Source organism: Palaemon carinicauda, unplaced genomic scaffold (genome assembly GCF_036898095.1).
Source record: "Palaemon carinicauda isolate YSFRI2023 unplaced genomic scaffold, ASM3689809v2 scaffold234, whole genome shotgun sequence".
NCBI lineage: Eukaryota > Metazoa > Arthropoda > Malacostraca > Decapoda > Palaemonidae > Palaemon > Palaemon carinicauda.
This window is the reverse complement of record NW_027169965.1, coordinates 58,528-71,523: the sequence shown is the minus strand read 5'-3', so window position 1 is coordinate 71,523 and position 12,996 is coordinate 58,528. Positions and strand designations below refer to the sequence as shown.

Genomic DNA, 12,996 nt, shown 5'->3' with positions numbered 1-12,996 from the left:
TGAAATGCCTTTGATTTCTCAGCTTTTAGAGCTACACATGGTGGTGGTGTGTCAGCAACTAACTGGATCTCTCCTTAACGTTATTGGAAGGCTTGTAGTGCTATTAACGGTCTTCAATTCCAGGACTTCAAAGTAGTTGCTTCATCCGACCACAAATATGACAACCGTTGTTAAGGTGTGCGGCAACCAGTGACACATCTGCGTACCATTGCATGTCAAGACGCAAAGTAGTGGGCCTCTCATACAAGGGTTCCTCTTTAGCCAAGAGGTAAGATCTACCCATGTCTCCTATTCTCATCAGCATGAAGGATGGCAATCCCCGGTGACGAAGCAGTTTCTTCAAAAAGTACCTGAAGAGATCTCAAGAGTTCCAGTCCTACCTAGAATCTCTCAGCAGTCGAGGTACAGTATATGCTTTACTAATAGACTCCTGAAGTCTGAAAGCGATAGTATTCGAGACACTTTACTCTATTCTGCCCGTGCTAGTGAAGTTACAGACACACCGGGCTTCTTCAGACACCACTGCAGAACCTTAAAAAGAGCAACTAAAGCCTCTTCTCTCCGTACCACTTCAGGCTCTACACAGAGATGGGATAGAGGACTCAAACTTGGAATTATGTCCCATCAGCCAAAGTGTTTTTCCATGTTCTTTGGTACTTGACAAAGGAATTCCTACACCTCTAAGAATAGGAGACTTGGCAGAGATATCAAGTCACTCTCCTAACCTTTTCACCGATTATAAGGCAACAAGGACGGTCTTGCAAGTCAGAATCTTGACTGAGGTCTTCTCTAAAAAGGCTCAGACAAGGTGTTAAAAACAGCAAGACTGAGGAGAGTTCTATCCCCTACCATCAGAAGAACCAAACTCAAGTCTGAGGGTAGCCTTGACTTATGCAACCGAGAGGAGCTTCTCCCAGCCAGGAAGAACCAACTGCGATCTGGTGTAGAAATGATCAAACTTGAGAAGAATCTTTTGTGATATCCATCATAGAAAATGCCCCACTTCCCTGGGAGTGAAGGCCACGAGTTTGTTTGGGATCTCGGCAAGGCAGAGCAGGAAATCATTCCCACGAGACCATCTGGGAGCCACTCGAATCGTGTACTGGTCTAATACCCCACAACAGATTAGCAAAAGGAACAGGATTGAATGGAGACTGGGTGTAACCATTCAAGATGTCCCATGGATGTTGGAAGGCAACTTTTTGATAGATCATGGGGTTGATAAGGAGGGGAAACCTAGGGCACTTATTATCTAGCCGTAAGGTGAACCAGTGTCGATTTCCGTAGAGCCCTACAACCGAAGCCTATCTGAATCCGATACATCTGGATGTAGGGACCACTATGACCATTGGCAACTAAAGTGATTCTGTCAGCCCATTCTCCTTGCCAGGAATGTTCCCAACTGACAACTCCCTGGCATGCAATGTTGTCCTGAAATGCATTTGCTTTCTCAGCTTGTAGAGCTACACGTGGTGGTGTGTCAGCAACTAACTGAATGTCTCCTTAACGTTATTGGAAGGCTTGTAGCACGGCTGATAATTCCAGGACTTAATAGTAGTTGCTTCATCTGACCACAAATATGACAACCCTGTTGTTAAGGTGTGCAGCAACCCGTGACACATCTGCATACCATTGCATGTCAAGATGCGAAGTAGAGTGGGACTCTCATAAAAGGGTTCCTCTTTAGCCAAGAGGTAAGATCTAACCAAGTCTCCTATTCCCATCAGCACGAGGGATGGCAATCGCCGGTGACGAAGCAGATTCTTCAAAAAGTACCTGAAGAGATCTCGTGCAAAGACACTTGCTTTTGAGGTACCGTACCAGCTCCTCAAGTGCAGAACAGTAGCCAAGATTACTGTGTAAATTATCAAATATAACTGTTACCAGGATCACCAAATGTTTTAACCTCAGCTTGGGTAAAAAATTCAACTTTGCCTCAATTATCACAATTGCAATATCATGACGAAAGCGAAAAGTTAACCTTAATTATGTCACTACTGACACATGAAGACCAGGATCACCAAATTGAGGAATACATATTTTAACGTACTGTATTCCATAAAGGGGTCCGTAAATTACTACCCAGAATATCATCTGAACAAACTCCTGAGGAGTAGTACCCAGATTGAAGCCCAGAGACATGAAAACAGCATATGAAACTGTTACAGAAGGGAAGCATTAATAATGATCTAATGCATAGGTAATAAAAGTATGGATCTTTCAGATTCACCGAAAACACAAAGTCGTCACCCTATGAGATGCATTCGCGGATCCACTCAAAATTCCCTTTTACCTATGCCTGCAAGGCAAGGGCTCTTGGAAGAATGGATGCGTATACTCTTGGCAAAAGAGAAAAGGGGAGGGGAACAATGAGAAGAAGAGGGTAGTAAGCAGCGACACTGGGTGGGGTCGGTGCCGGAAAAACGGAGCTGTAGCATCAGTGGCTATAGAGGCAGTCCAGAACCTAAGGACAGTCACAGTGGGACCGAGGATCGAAGCTGCGACCAAACGTCACAACCCAGGCCACATACATCAGCCCTGTGGGCCTAAAAAAACAGAGCCATAGCAACATTCTGATAGCAAGTGACCCAAGCCTGGCTCTAATGGGGCAGATGAAGATCGTGACCCTCGACCTCTGCATTGGCCCTTGGGAACTAAAGTGTCAATAAGGAGCCCTTCATACAGCTACCAAGACTTTCTCTACTTCTTCATCTAAGAAGTTAATAGTTGGAACCCCAAGTGGAGAAACCACAGGGGTTGCTCCAACAGGAACCATATCACTTAGGAATAATGTCTCGTGGAAGGATAGTCACATTTACAAGGGAACAAAGCCCCAGAACCCCCAAAGCAGAAGTCAAGGTGAAGCACAAGGGAAAGGTGGAGATGGGCAACTTGAAGGAGATGCACAGGTAACCCCATGCAAAACTGTCCTCCCTGCCTGAAGGAGGGAAACCACTGCAGACACCATTGGTAACACTGACAATAGTTAGCCTACTGTACCTGAAAGACTTAAGGGGACCAAAACCTCCTTAGGTTACTCTCATCCTCAGTGGTAGGCAAATGTGGAAGAGCCTCCAACCTCTAAAGGGTTGGGGCGATTGCAGGAGGAAGCGCATATGCCAACAGAACTTGAGAGCTCACAGACATATATCAGAGGGCTCCTTGCTCCTATAACATTCCCTGGGAATTGAGCCAGAGGAGTAAGCAAAGCAGCAGCAAAAGCAGACGCACCTGATAAGCGTGAAGAAAAAGCATAGCTCTTCCTTCCCCTCAAAGCATGCGTCTGCCACCACAAAGAGGTCACAACTAACACTCGACATATGGGATTGACTGCAAACAATTATGCCCCTAGAGCACAAGGTGTGGATCTATAGCAGGTTGTGATAAAAATAACCTGGATGTAAAGTCCACCTTCCCACAATTGAGTGTCTCACTTCACATAATCTGTAGACAGCATTCACTTCCTGAAAAAGAAAAAAGAAAAAAAGTTTGATGTGGCCAGAAACCAATAGTGAAGAGACCTTGACAAGGGGGTGACACTCCTCCCCCCTTGGTCCAACCTGTTGCTTAACTGCTCGTTAATCTATTCAACGGCTGTCCAGCTTCGGGCTGAAGACATACCCCTTATCTGAACGATGGTCTAAATTTGCATAGGAATAAATTCTCATGACTAACTGTCTCCAGATACAATTTATAATACAATACTTATAAATTATAAAACACTAAAAATGTGATTTACCTTAAAATCCCTTCTTCTGCCATTTGATTTTACTCATCATGAAACTCTATTCAACAAGACAAAAATGATAAACGCTTTGAGCCAATGGTAAAAAAAAATTCACTGAGGCTCTACACAAATTATAAATTACCCAACTCTAAGACAACCAATATAAGCCTAATAAACTAGTTTTCTTTGGATGAGTTTTCTACCACAAAAACAATTAAAGAAATTCGAATTGCCATAAAACTGTCAATGAATCTACCTAAGCTTTGACGTTATCGGACCTATTAACTGCACATTCTAATATTACTTCCCCCACTGTAAGCACTATTCTGACCAATGTTCTGTCGAGCTAAGAGAGAAAAGTCATTAATTTAAAAAAGGTCTGAGCTAAAAGAGAAAAGTCATCAGTTTAAAAAAGGTCTGAGCTAAAAGAGAAAAGTCATCAATTTAAAAAAGGTCTGAGCTAAAAGAGAAAAGTCATCAATTTAAAAAAGGTCTGAGCTAAAAGAGAAAAGTCATCAATTTAAAAAAGGTCTGACCTAAAAGAGAAAAGTCATCAATTTAAAAAAGGTCTACAACATCTAATTTGGTAGAAGAAAATCCAGACTAACAAGGAATTCATGTTTGAATTACACCAGGAATTCAGGTTTGAATTACACCAGGAATTCAGGTTTGAATTACACCAGGAATTCAGGTTTGAATTACACCAGGAATTCAGGTTTGAATTACACAAGGAATTCAGGTTTGAATTACACCAGGAATTCAGGTTTGAATTACACCAGGAATTCAGGTTTGAATTACACAAGGAATTCAGGTTTGAATTACACCAGGAATTCAGGTTTGAATTACACCAGGAATTCAGGTTTGATTTACAAGACAGAGAGAAGACAGGGGACAGCCATCAAATCAAGTCAACATAGAAACCCCTAAGTTATAGTCAACGTAGAAACCCCTAAGTTATAGTCAACATAGAAACCCCTAAGTTATAGTCAACATAGAAACCCCTAAGTTATAGTCAACGTAGAAACCCCTACGTTATAGTCAACATAGAAACCCCTAAGTTATAGTCAACATAGAAACCCGTAAGTTATAGTCAACATAGAAACCCCTAAGTTATAGTCAACATAGAAACCGCTAAGTTATAGTCAACATAGAAACCCCTAAGTTATAGTCAACATAGAAACCCCTAAGTTATAGTCAACATAGAAACGTTTATATATGTAGTGAAGAGTTGTCTATAGACAAAGTTTGAAGTGTTATACAAGATGTTCATATATAGAACATGGCAGGAAGAATCGATTACATATATTCCCAATGAATATGTCGACCCAAGAAAAAGAAATTCTTAAAGTTGACTTGAAAATTGGAAAAAGCACAGGATAAAACAAGTCTTATATCATTATTACTAGATAAGCTACAACCCTAGTGGGAAAAGCAATACGCTATAAGCCCAAGGGTTCCAACAGGGAAATATAGCCCAGAAAGTTAAGAAAACAAGGAAATAAACAAACTACAAGTAATGAACAGTTAAAATATTTTCAAGAACTAACATTATAATGGATATTTCATATATAAATTATAAAAAATAAAACATGAGAAATATAGAATACTGTGCCTTGAGTGGCCCTTCAAGCAAGACCTAAAAAAGAAGGGAGTTAGTAATTTAAATAAAGTCTGCAACATCCACTTCAGCAAAAGATTGAATAAGGACTATACAGTATTCCAGAAATGCCTAAAAATTTGTAGAAAACCAATAGATATGGAAATAACCATAGGCAGACCTGTAAGAAGGCCCAGGAAATTAGGGACAAAAGACATACCAGTAGGTATGAACTACAGGGCAAAAATAAGACAGTGGACAACTATCATATGAAAAGTAACTCCACAAGAATTTGTAGCCAATGTAAAAATGCTTTTAACTATAGTGAAGAATTATATCTAATAAAAAAAGTTTGAAAATATGATTATAAAATTCATAAACAATGTGTCAGGAAGGCCAGCTTACAGAAATTACTGATGAATATGTCGACCCAAGATAAAAAATAAATTCTTGAACAAAGTTGACGACCTTCCACTTGATGTCAAGAATAGCAAAAATGTGACAGCTTTCAAGAAAAACCTGAAGACTTATCTCTTTGGAAAGTGTTATAATAGTGACCTGAAAACTATTAAGCCTGAATACAAATGCTAGCGAAATAACTAATAAGATACAGAGCAAAATATTAACTGGAAAGAAATTATTTTCACACACCAAGGCCCGCCTGAACAGACTTTAGTGTCTGATGAAGGGCGAGAGAAATAAACCCGTAAAAGTAAAAAGTAAAAGTAACAAGACCCATTTTAATAAGTTACAAGTTCCAAACAATCACAGTACAGTAGAAAATGGAAATGAAAGCCATAAAAGAACAAAATAAAACAGTGAGGAACATACCTAATACTAATCTTGCAAAGATTAAACCTAGATGGAAAAGACAGACTCGTTTTCAACATACTTGAGACAACATTCATAACAATCTGACATCATGGATAGAAATAAAGAGGAATGCACCAAGGACGTGTTTTGTTTCCAGACATATTTGCAATAAGGACAGAAATAGAGAGAGGAATGCACCAGGGATGTGTTTTGTCTCCAGACCTATTTGCAATGAGGAGAGAAATAAGAGAGAGGAATGCACCAGGGACGTGTTTTCTCCCAAGACCTATTTGCAATGATAGAAATAGAGAGAGGAATGCACCAGGGATGTGTTTTGTCTCCAGACCTATTTGCAATGAGGAGAGAAATAGAGAGGAATGCACCAGGGATATGTTTTGTCCCAAGACCTATTTGCAATGATAGAAATAGAGAGAGGAATGCACCAGGGATGTGTTTTCTCCCAAGACCTATTTGCAATGATAGAAATAGAGAGAGGAATGCACCAGGGATGTGTTTTGTCTCCAGACCTATTTGCAATGAGAGAAATAGAGAGGAATGCACCAGGGATATGTTTTGTCCCAAGACCTATTTGCAATGATAGAAATAGAGAGAGGAATGCACCAGGGATGTGTATGGTCCCCAGACCTATTTGCAATGATAGAAATAGAGAGAGGAATGCACCAGGGATGTGTATGGTCCCCAGACCTATTTGCAATGATAGAAATAGAGAGAGGAATGCACCAGGAATGCGTTTTGTCTCCAAACCTATTTGCAATGAGGAGAGAAATAGAGAGAGGAATGCACCAGGGATGTGTCTTGTCCCAAGACCTATTTGCAATGATAGAAATAGAGAGAGGAATGCACCAGGGATGTGTATGGTCCCCAGACCTATTTGCAATGATAGAAATAGAGAGAGGAATGCACCAGGGATGTGTATGGTCCCCAGACCTATTTGCAATGATAGAAATAGAGAGAGGAATGCACCAGGGATGTGTATGGTCCCCAGACCTATTTGCAATGATAGAAATAGAGAGAGGAATGCACCAGGGATGTGTATGGTCCCCAGACCTATTTGCAATGATAGAAATAGAGAGAGGAATGCACCAGGAATGCGTTTTGTCTCCAAACCTATTTGCAATGAGGAGAGAAATAGAGAGAGGAATGCACCAGGGATGTGTCTTGTCCCAAGACCTATTTGCAATGATAGAAATAGAGAGAGGAATGCACCAGGAATGCGTTTTGTCTCCAAACCTATTTGCAATGAGGACAGAAAGAGAGAGAGGAATGCACCAAGGCTGTGTTTTGTCTCCAAACCTATTTGCAATACATGGGGAAAATACCTTGAGAAACATAATAGATACGGTATCAGTATTGGAGGAGTCAATATGAATAACATCATGTATATGACAGTGACCATTGCTGACACTGCCAAAAAGTTACAACAATCAAACAACTTTGTTTACCTGGGTAGTATGGTGACTCAAGATAGAGAAAAAATGAGAAACAGAGAATCCTGAGAGACAAAAATGCATTTCAAATTATAAAAAATCTGCCGACATATAATAGAGTTGGTGCACAAACAAAAATTAGGGCTTTAAGAACGTGTGTGGTCCACCCTTATGGATGGGTCGGAAAGCTGGACAATAATGACAATTGAGAAACAAGCTAAATGCGGCAGAGATATTTTACAAGAGTATGCTCAGAATGCCTTGGATGGACAAAGTAACAAATGAAAACATAATGGCAAGTTTTGGAGTGCAGAGAGCAATGGCAAAAGAAATAGGAGAGACCAAACAGTGTTTTGCTGGGCTATTCATATGGAGAGAAAATTGAGCACCAATGTCTCACTGGGAGGATAGAGGGGAAAGCAGAGAATAAAGTACATGGACAGTATTGTGTTGGTCTTAGAGGGTAATTATACAAACAAATGAAGTGATACAAATGGCTTAGAGGCAGGGAGAGGTTGAGGTGGAGGCAACTGACCTCACCGTCCAGGACATGGCACTTCCGTAAGTATTGTAATGGATGGAAATAAGGTCATAAATGATCAAAACAATTGAGAACGAATGCATCTATAAAAGTTAACAATGATAATGTTAAATTTGTAGAAGTATTCAGGTGAAAGAATGCCAGGAAAACAAAGAGAAGAGTTCAATGGCTTGTCAGAGACCGAATCTATTACAAACAGACAAAATGATTAATAATTTTCTCTTTAGTTTGATAGAACATTGGACAAAACTTTACTAAACATCTAAGTTATCAATAATCCAAGAAATTTTGACTTCCTTCAATGACTTAACTCTTGTCACATCTGTTAAATTTAACATAAAGGTTTGGAATCTAGTCTCCATTTCACATTTTAAAATAATCTAAAATGGGATTTTAGCAGAAATATTCAATACAAAAAAAAAAATCTATTTACTCCACTTAAGACAATTCTAACACAATATATTACTCATATTTAAAGGCAATCCTATTTCAATTCCTCTACAGGGGCAATCCTATTAAAACATATTACTCCCCTACTGAGTAAATCTATTCACAGCTTTCAACATTGACCCAAGATATAATTCATGAATAAACCTATAATGGTTCTGGCCCCATACCTCCAAGTCAATAGTCTTTTCCCAATGATTTAGAAGACAAGTTACATAATGTTTGAAATTACTGTCTACATACTCCTCAACCTGAAAATTAATTGATATACCTTCCATATATATTTATTTATGATAGAACAAGTTGAGTATAACCTGGCTGTTATTAGTAATATAACAAATTGCTTGTTAAAAGTACAGCAGTTTTATAAATTTGTTGTTATATTGGGTTGGTGATCATTTACCAAGGAGCAGTTAACATTTACCTCTGGCTACGTAAATACTCATCTTACTAGTCTGTATATAGATACTGGATCAAAAGGATTATTGTAGCTTCGGTTGAAGACAAATAAAGAAGGTTTAAGGACATATATCACCGAACCAAATCTCATAAGTCATAATAGATAATAACCAAAATTCTTTCACTCACATTAAGTTTCATGATTATTTTAATGGCAGTAAAAATGTAAAAACAACAAAATCCTTCACTGCAAAGGTTATAAAGATAACACCAAGCTTTTATTTATATCATAAACATTTAGATTATGTCCAAGGCCGAGGGATGAGGGCGAACTAGTAGGTGCACCTGCTCCAAAGAGGCTTTAACCCTTGTAAAGTTCTTGTATTATATGTTCCACTGGCGAAAAATTTTACAGGGCAGCAAGCATACCTGAAAGATAAAAGAAGATAATCAGATCGCTGTATTATAAAGTTGATGTACACATTATTTGCCAGAGAAAAGTAAAAATAAAAAAGTTCTGTTGATATTGAAGAACTTACACATCATGAATGGTAAACCTAACCTAACCTAACCTCCTTGACATAAGTCTTCAAAAGACCAAACAATCATATCTTTATGCTATAGAGATATTTTTCGTTAAGGAAAGGTGGACGCCAGAGAAATATCAAGCTAAAAAAGCAAACAGCTGGGTACAAAGATGTCTAATGATAAGGTTCACATTAATTACCATAGAAGTTTTGGTGATATATAAGATTTTAAACAATATGAAACGGAAAAGACTTCCTTGACACAGTCCAAGCAATCACATCTCTAGGCTATTAAGAATTTACTTAAACGTAAGGTGGACACCATTGGAATAAACAGTTAAAAAAGGGGAACAGCTGGGCACAAAAACATCAAATAAAGTTCAAAGATGCAAGAGAGGATTGTACTGCAACCTGCATTCGGTAGCCTCAAGAAATCACTGGATTGAAATATTTTCTAGTACAGCAGTATCTCCTTCCTGGATACACACTTCTACTCTAGGTATTCTTTTTCTTTCCCAATACCATCCCGACATTAAGGGGTTGAATGCCTGATACGCCCTCTCCAATGCCTTCAACCAAAGGCATCCTTTTCCACCATACCTCTTCTTTCCATATCACCCTCTACCTTACCTCTCGCTGTCTAATTTTCTACCTCCCGCTCGATCTCCTCCCCTAAAAGGTTCCTCCTAAGGCCTCCTAACTCCCTCTCCACCATCCATCCTCGACACCATCTCAGTCGGGACACTGATCACCTCGGTGATCTTCACTACACCTGCCATTTTTACTTCATCATTTTACAATCTATCAAGCAGAGATATTTCCATTATCCACCTCAGCATTTTCATCTCTCTCTCAAGCTTTACTATTTTCATCTTTGAGAGTCTTAAGAGCCCACATTTCCAATCCATACATTAACACTGGTCTTACTACTGTGCTATAGAATACAATTTTGATAATCAAAATACTTCATAAATATAATAGCTAACAAGCATGCTCTAATTTCCTGTCAATAAAAGATAGTATGCAGGTCATAGTTATAAAATACAAGTTAGATTTAGGAAAACTTTGGGTGGATATTTTTAAGCCATAAATGCACTGAATGTTGGATAACCATTTGTTAATGAAAATAATTTACATGCAACGAGAGAGAGAGAGAGAGAGAGAGAGAGAGAGAGAGAGAGAGATAAATGCAGTGAATGTTGGATAACCATTTGAAAATGAAAATAATTAATAATTTACATGCAACTATATTGAGAGAGAGAGAGAGAGAGAGAGAGAGAGAGAGAGAGAGATAAATGCAGTGAATGTTGGATAACCATTTGTTAATGAAAATAATTTACATGCAACTATGTGAGAGAGAGAGAGAGAGAGAGAGAGAGAGAGAGAGAGAGAGAGACTCCTGTACCTTTGAAAATCGAGTAAAATATGGAGAGCAGGCTGCTAAAACACATCGGTGGGCCTGAAACTGAAGTCCTGCTACATGAAGAATGACATCACAACGGCGAACCAGTTCCCGTTGGCTTTTTAATTTCTCATGGCATTATCAGGGAGTAGTGTCACAGTCATTGCTGTTTCTATAGTATATTTAACATCTGAAAATATAAAATTCAACCTATAGTGTTGGGTTCAGGAAAGTTACACGAACAAAATATCAGTCAAGGCCAGCTGAAAACATGATGAAAAATTTAGGCACTGAAAAAATAATCTTGTATAAGAATTACCTAAGATTCATGCTCTAGCCTTTCTATTACCATTATCATTATTGTTATTACTATCCAAGCTACAACCCCAATTGAAAAGCAAGATGCTATAAGCCCAGGGGCTCCAATAGGGAAAAATAGCCCAGTGAGGAAAGGAAATAAGGAAATAAATAACCGAAGAGAACAAATTAACAATAAATCATTCTAGAAAAAGTAATGTCAAAAGAGATATGTCATATATAAACTATTAACAACGTCAAAAACAAATATGTCATATATAAACTATAAAAAGACTCATGTCCGCCTGGTCAACAAAAAGGCATTTGCTCCAACTTTGAACTTTTGAAGTTCTACTGATTCAACAACTGACTAAAATAAAATATACCTGTATAAGAACATTTTTTTCCATGACGTATGTAACACCACTTCTTTCTGTGGGATACAGGAGCTGGTAAATGAAGGAGATATCTTCCAGGAAGTAGTTTTCCGATGCCTCTTCTGCTTATTTGTCCACTGCCTCATTTGCGGACACACCCACATGACCTGGAACCCAGTAAAACTTAAACTTCCTTGCCTGCAGAAGGACAAATATACAGCCACTCTAAAAAGTTTAAAATTAAAGGGTTCGTAGGATTTAAAAACTGTCAATGCCTGCAACACACTACTTCCATCACTAAAAATGGTAAAATTTTCATCTTTCATTAATGCTACTTTTTTCAGTAAAACTTAAAACTTCCTTGCCTGAAGAACAACAAATATACAGCCACTCTAATAAGTTTTAAAACTAAAGGGTTCATAGGATTTAAAAACTGTCAATGCCTGCAACACATTACCTGCATCACTAAAAATGGTAAAATTTCCCTCTCATTAATGCTACTTTTTTCAGTAAAACATAAAACTTCCTTGCCTGCAGACCGACAAATATACAGCCACTCTTAAAAATTTAAAACTAAAGGGTTCATAGGATTTAAAAACTGTCAATGCCTGCAACACACTACTTGCATCACTAAAAATGGTAAAATTTCCCTCTTTCTTTAATGTTACTTTTTTCAAGAACAGTCAGGATACCATACAGCTCTGCTGTTAACCCTTTTACCCCCAAAGGGACGTACTGGTACGTTTCACATAAGACATCCCTTTACCCCCATGGACGTACCGGTACGTCCTTGCAAAAAAATGCTATACAAAATTTTTTTTTTCATGTTTTTGATAATTTTTTGAAAAAATTCAGGCATTTTCCAAGAGAATGAGACCAACCTGACCTCTCTATGACAAAAATTAAGGCTGTTAGAGCAATTAAAAAAAAATATACTGCAAAATGTGCTGGGAAAAAAATAACCCCTTGGGGGTTAAGGGTTGGAAATTTCCAAATAGCCTGGGGGTTAAAGGGATAAGATAAAGGATGCTAAAGGGAGTGTACATTTATAGCTCAAATGACAAAATTGGAAGAAGTAATTTGAATTATTTCTAGCAATACATACCTGGAGGTCTTTACTGTGGAGGCTCACCTCTAGGAAGGTGGAAGACAAAAACCAACTGGCTGGCATCTGTCCCGGGACGGCCTGTTTTGTGGTACCTTGAGGGATCCTGCACCGTGATATAGAGAGAGAGAGAGAGAGAGAGAGAGAGAGAGAGAGAGAGAGAGAGAGAGAGAGAGAGAGAGAGAGAGAGAGAGAGAGATCAATTTCATCAATAATTCTATTTTCCATTCCAAAGGTAAGGCTATGAGAGTTTTATTTTAAGACATCTTATAAATACCAAATACAAAGGGAGTTACTTTAACATCCCACTACTAAC

The 12,996-nt window shown here is 38.5% G+C and overlaps 1 protein-coding gene across 1 annotated transcript; it reads right to left on the bottom strand.

Annotated features, from left to right (window-relative positions):
• Positions 1-5,154: 5,154 nt before the first annotated feature.
• Positions 5,155-11,849, bottom strand: LOC137636123 (uncharacterized). The gene is made up of 3 exons (XM_068368529.1): positions 11,585-11,849; positions 10,905-11,091; positions 5,155-9,401 (listed from the first exon to the last, which is right to left on the bottom strand). The coding sequence occupies exon 3, from the start codon at positions 7,552-7,554 to the stop codon at positions 6,484-6,486; it is 1,071 nt and encodes a 356-aa protein (XP_068224630.1). The 5' UTR covers positions 7,555-9,401; positions 10,905-11,091; positions 11,585-11,849; the 3' UTR covers positions 5,155-6,483.
• Between the last annotated feature and the right edge of the window lie 1,147 nt (positions 11,850-12,996).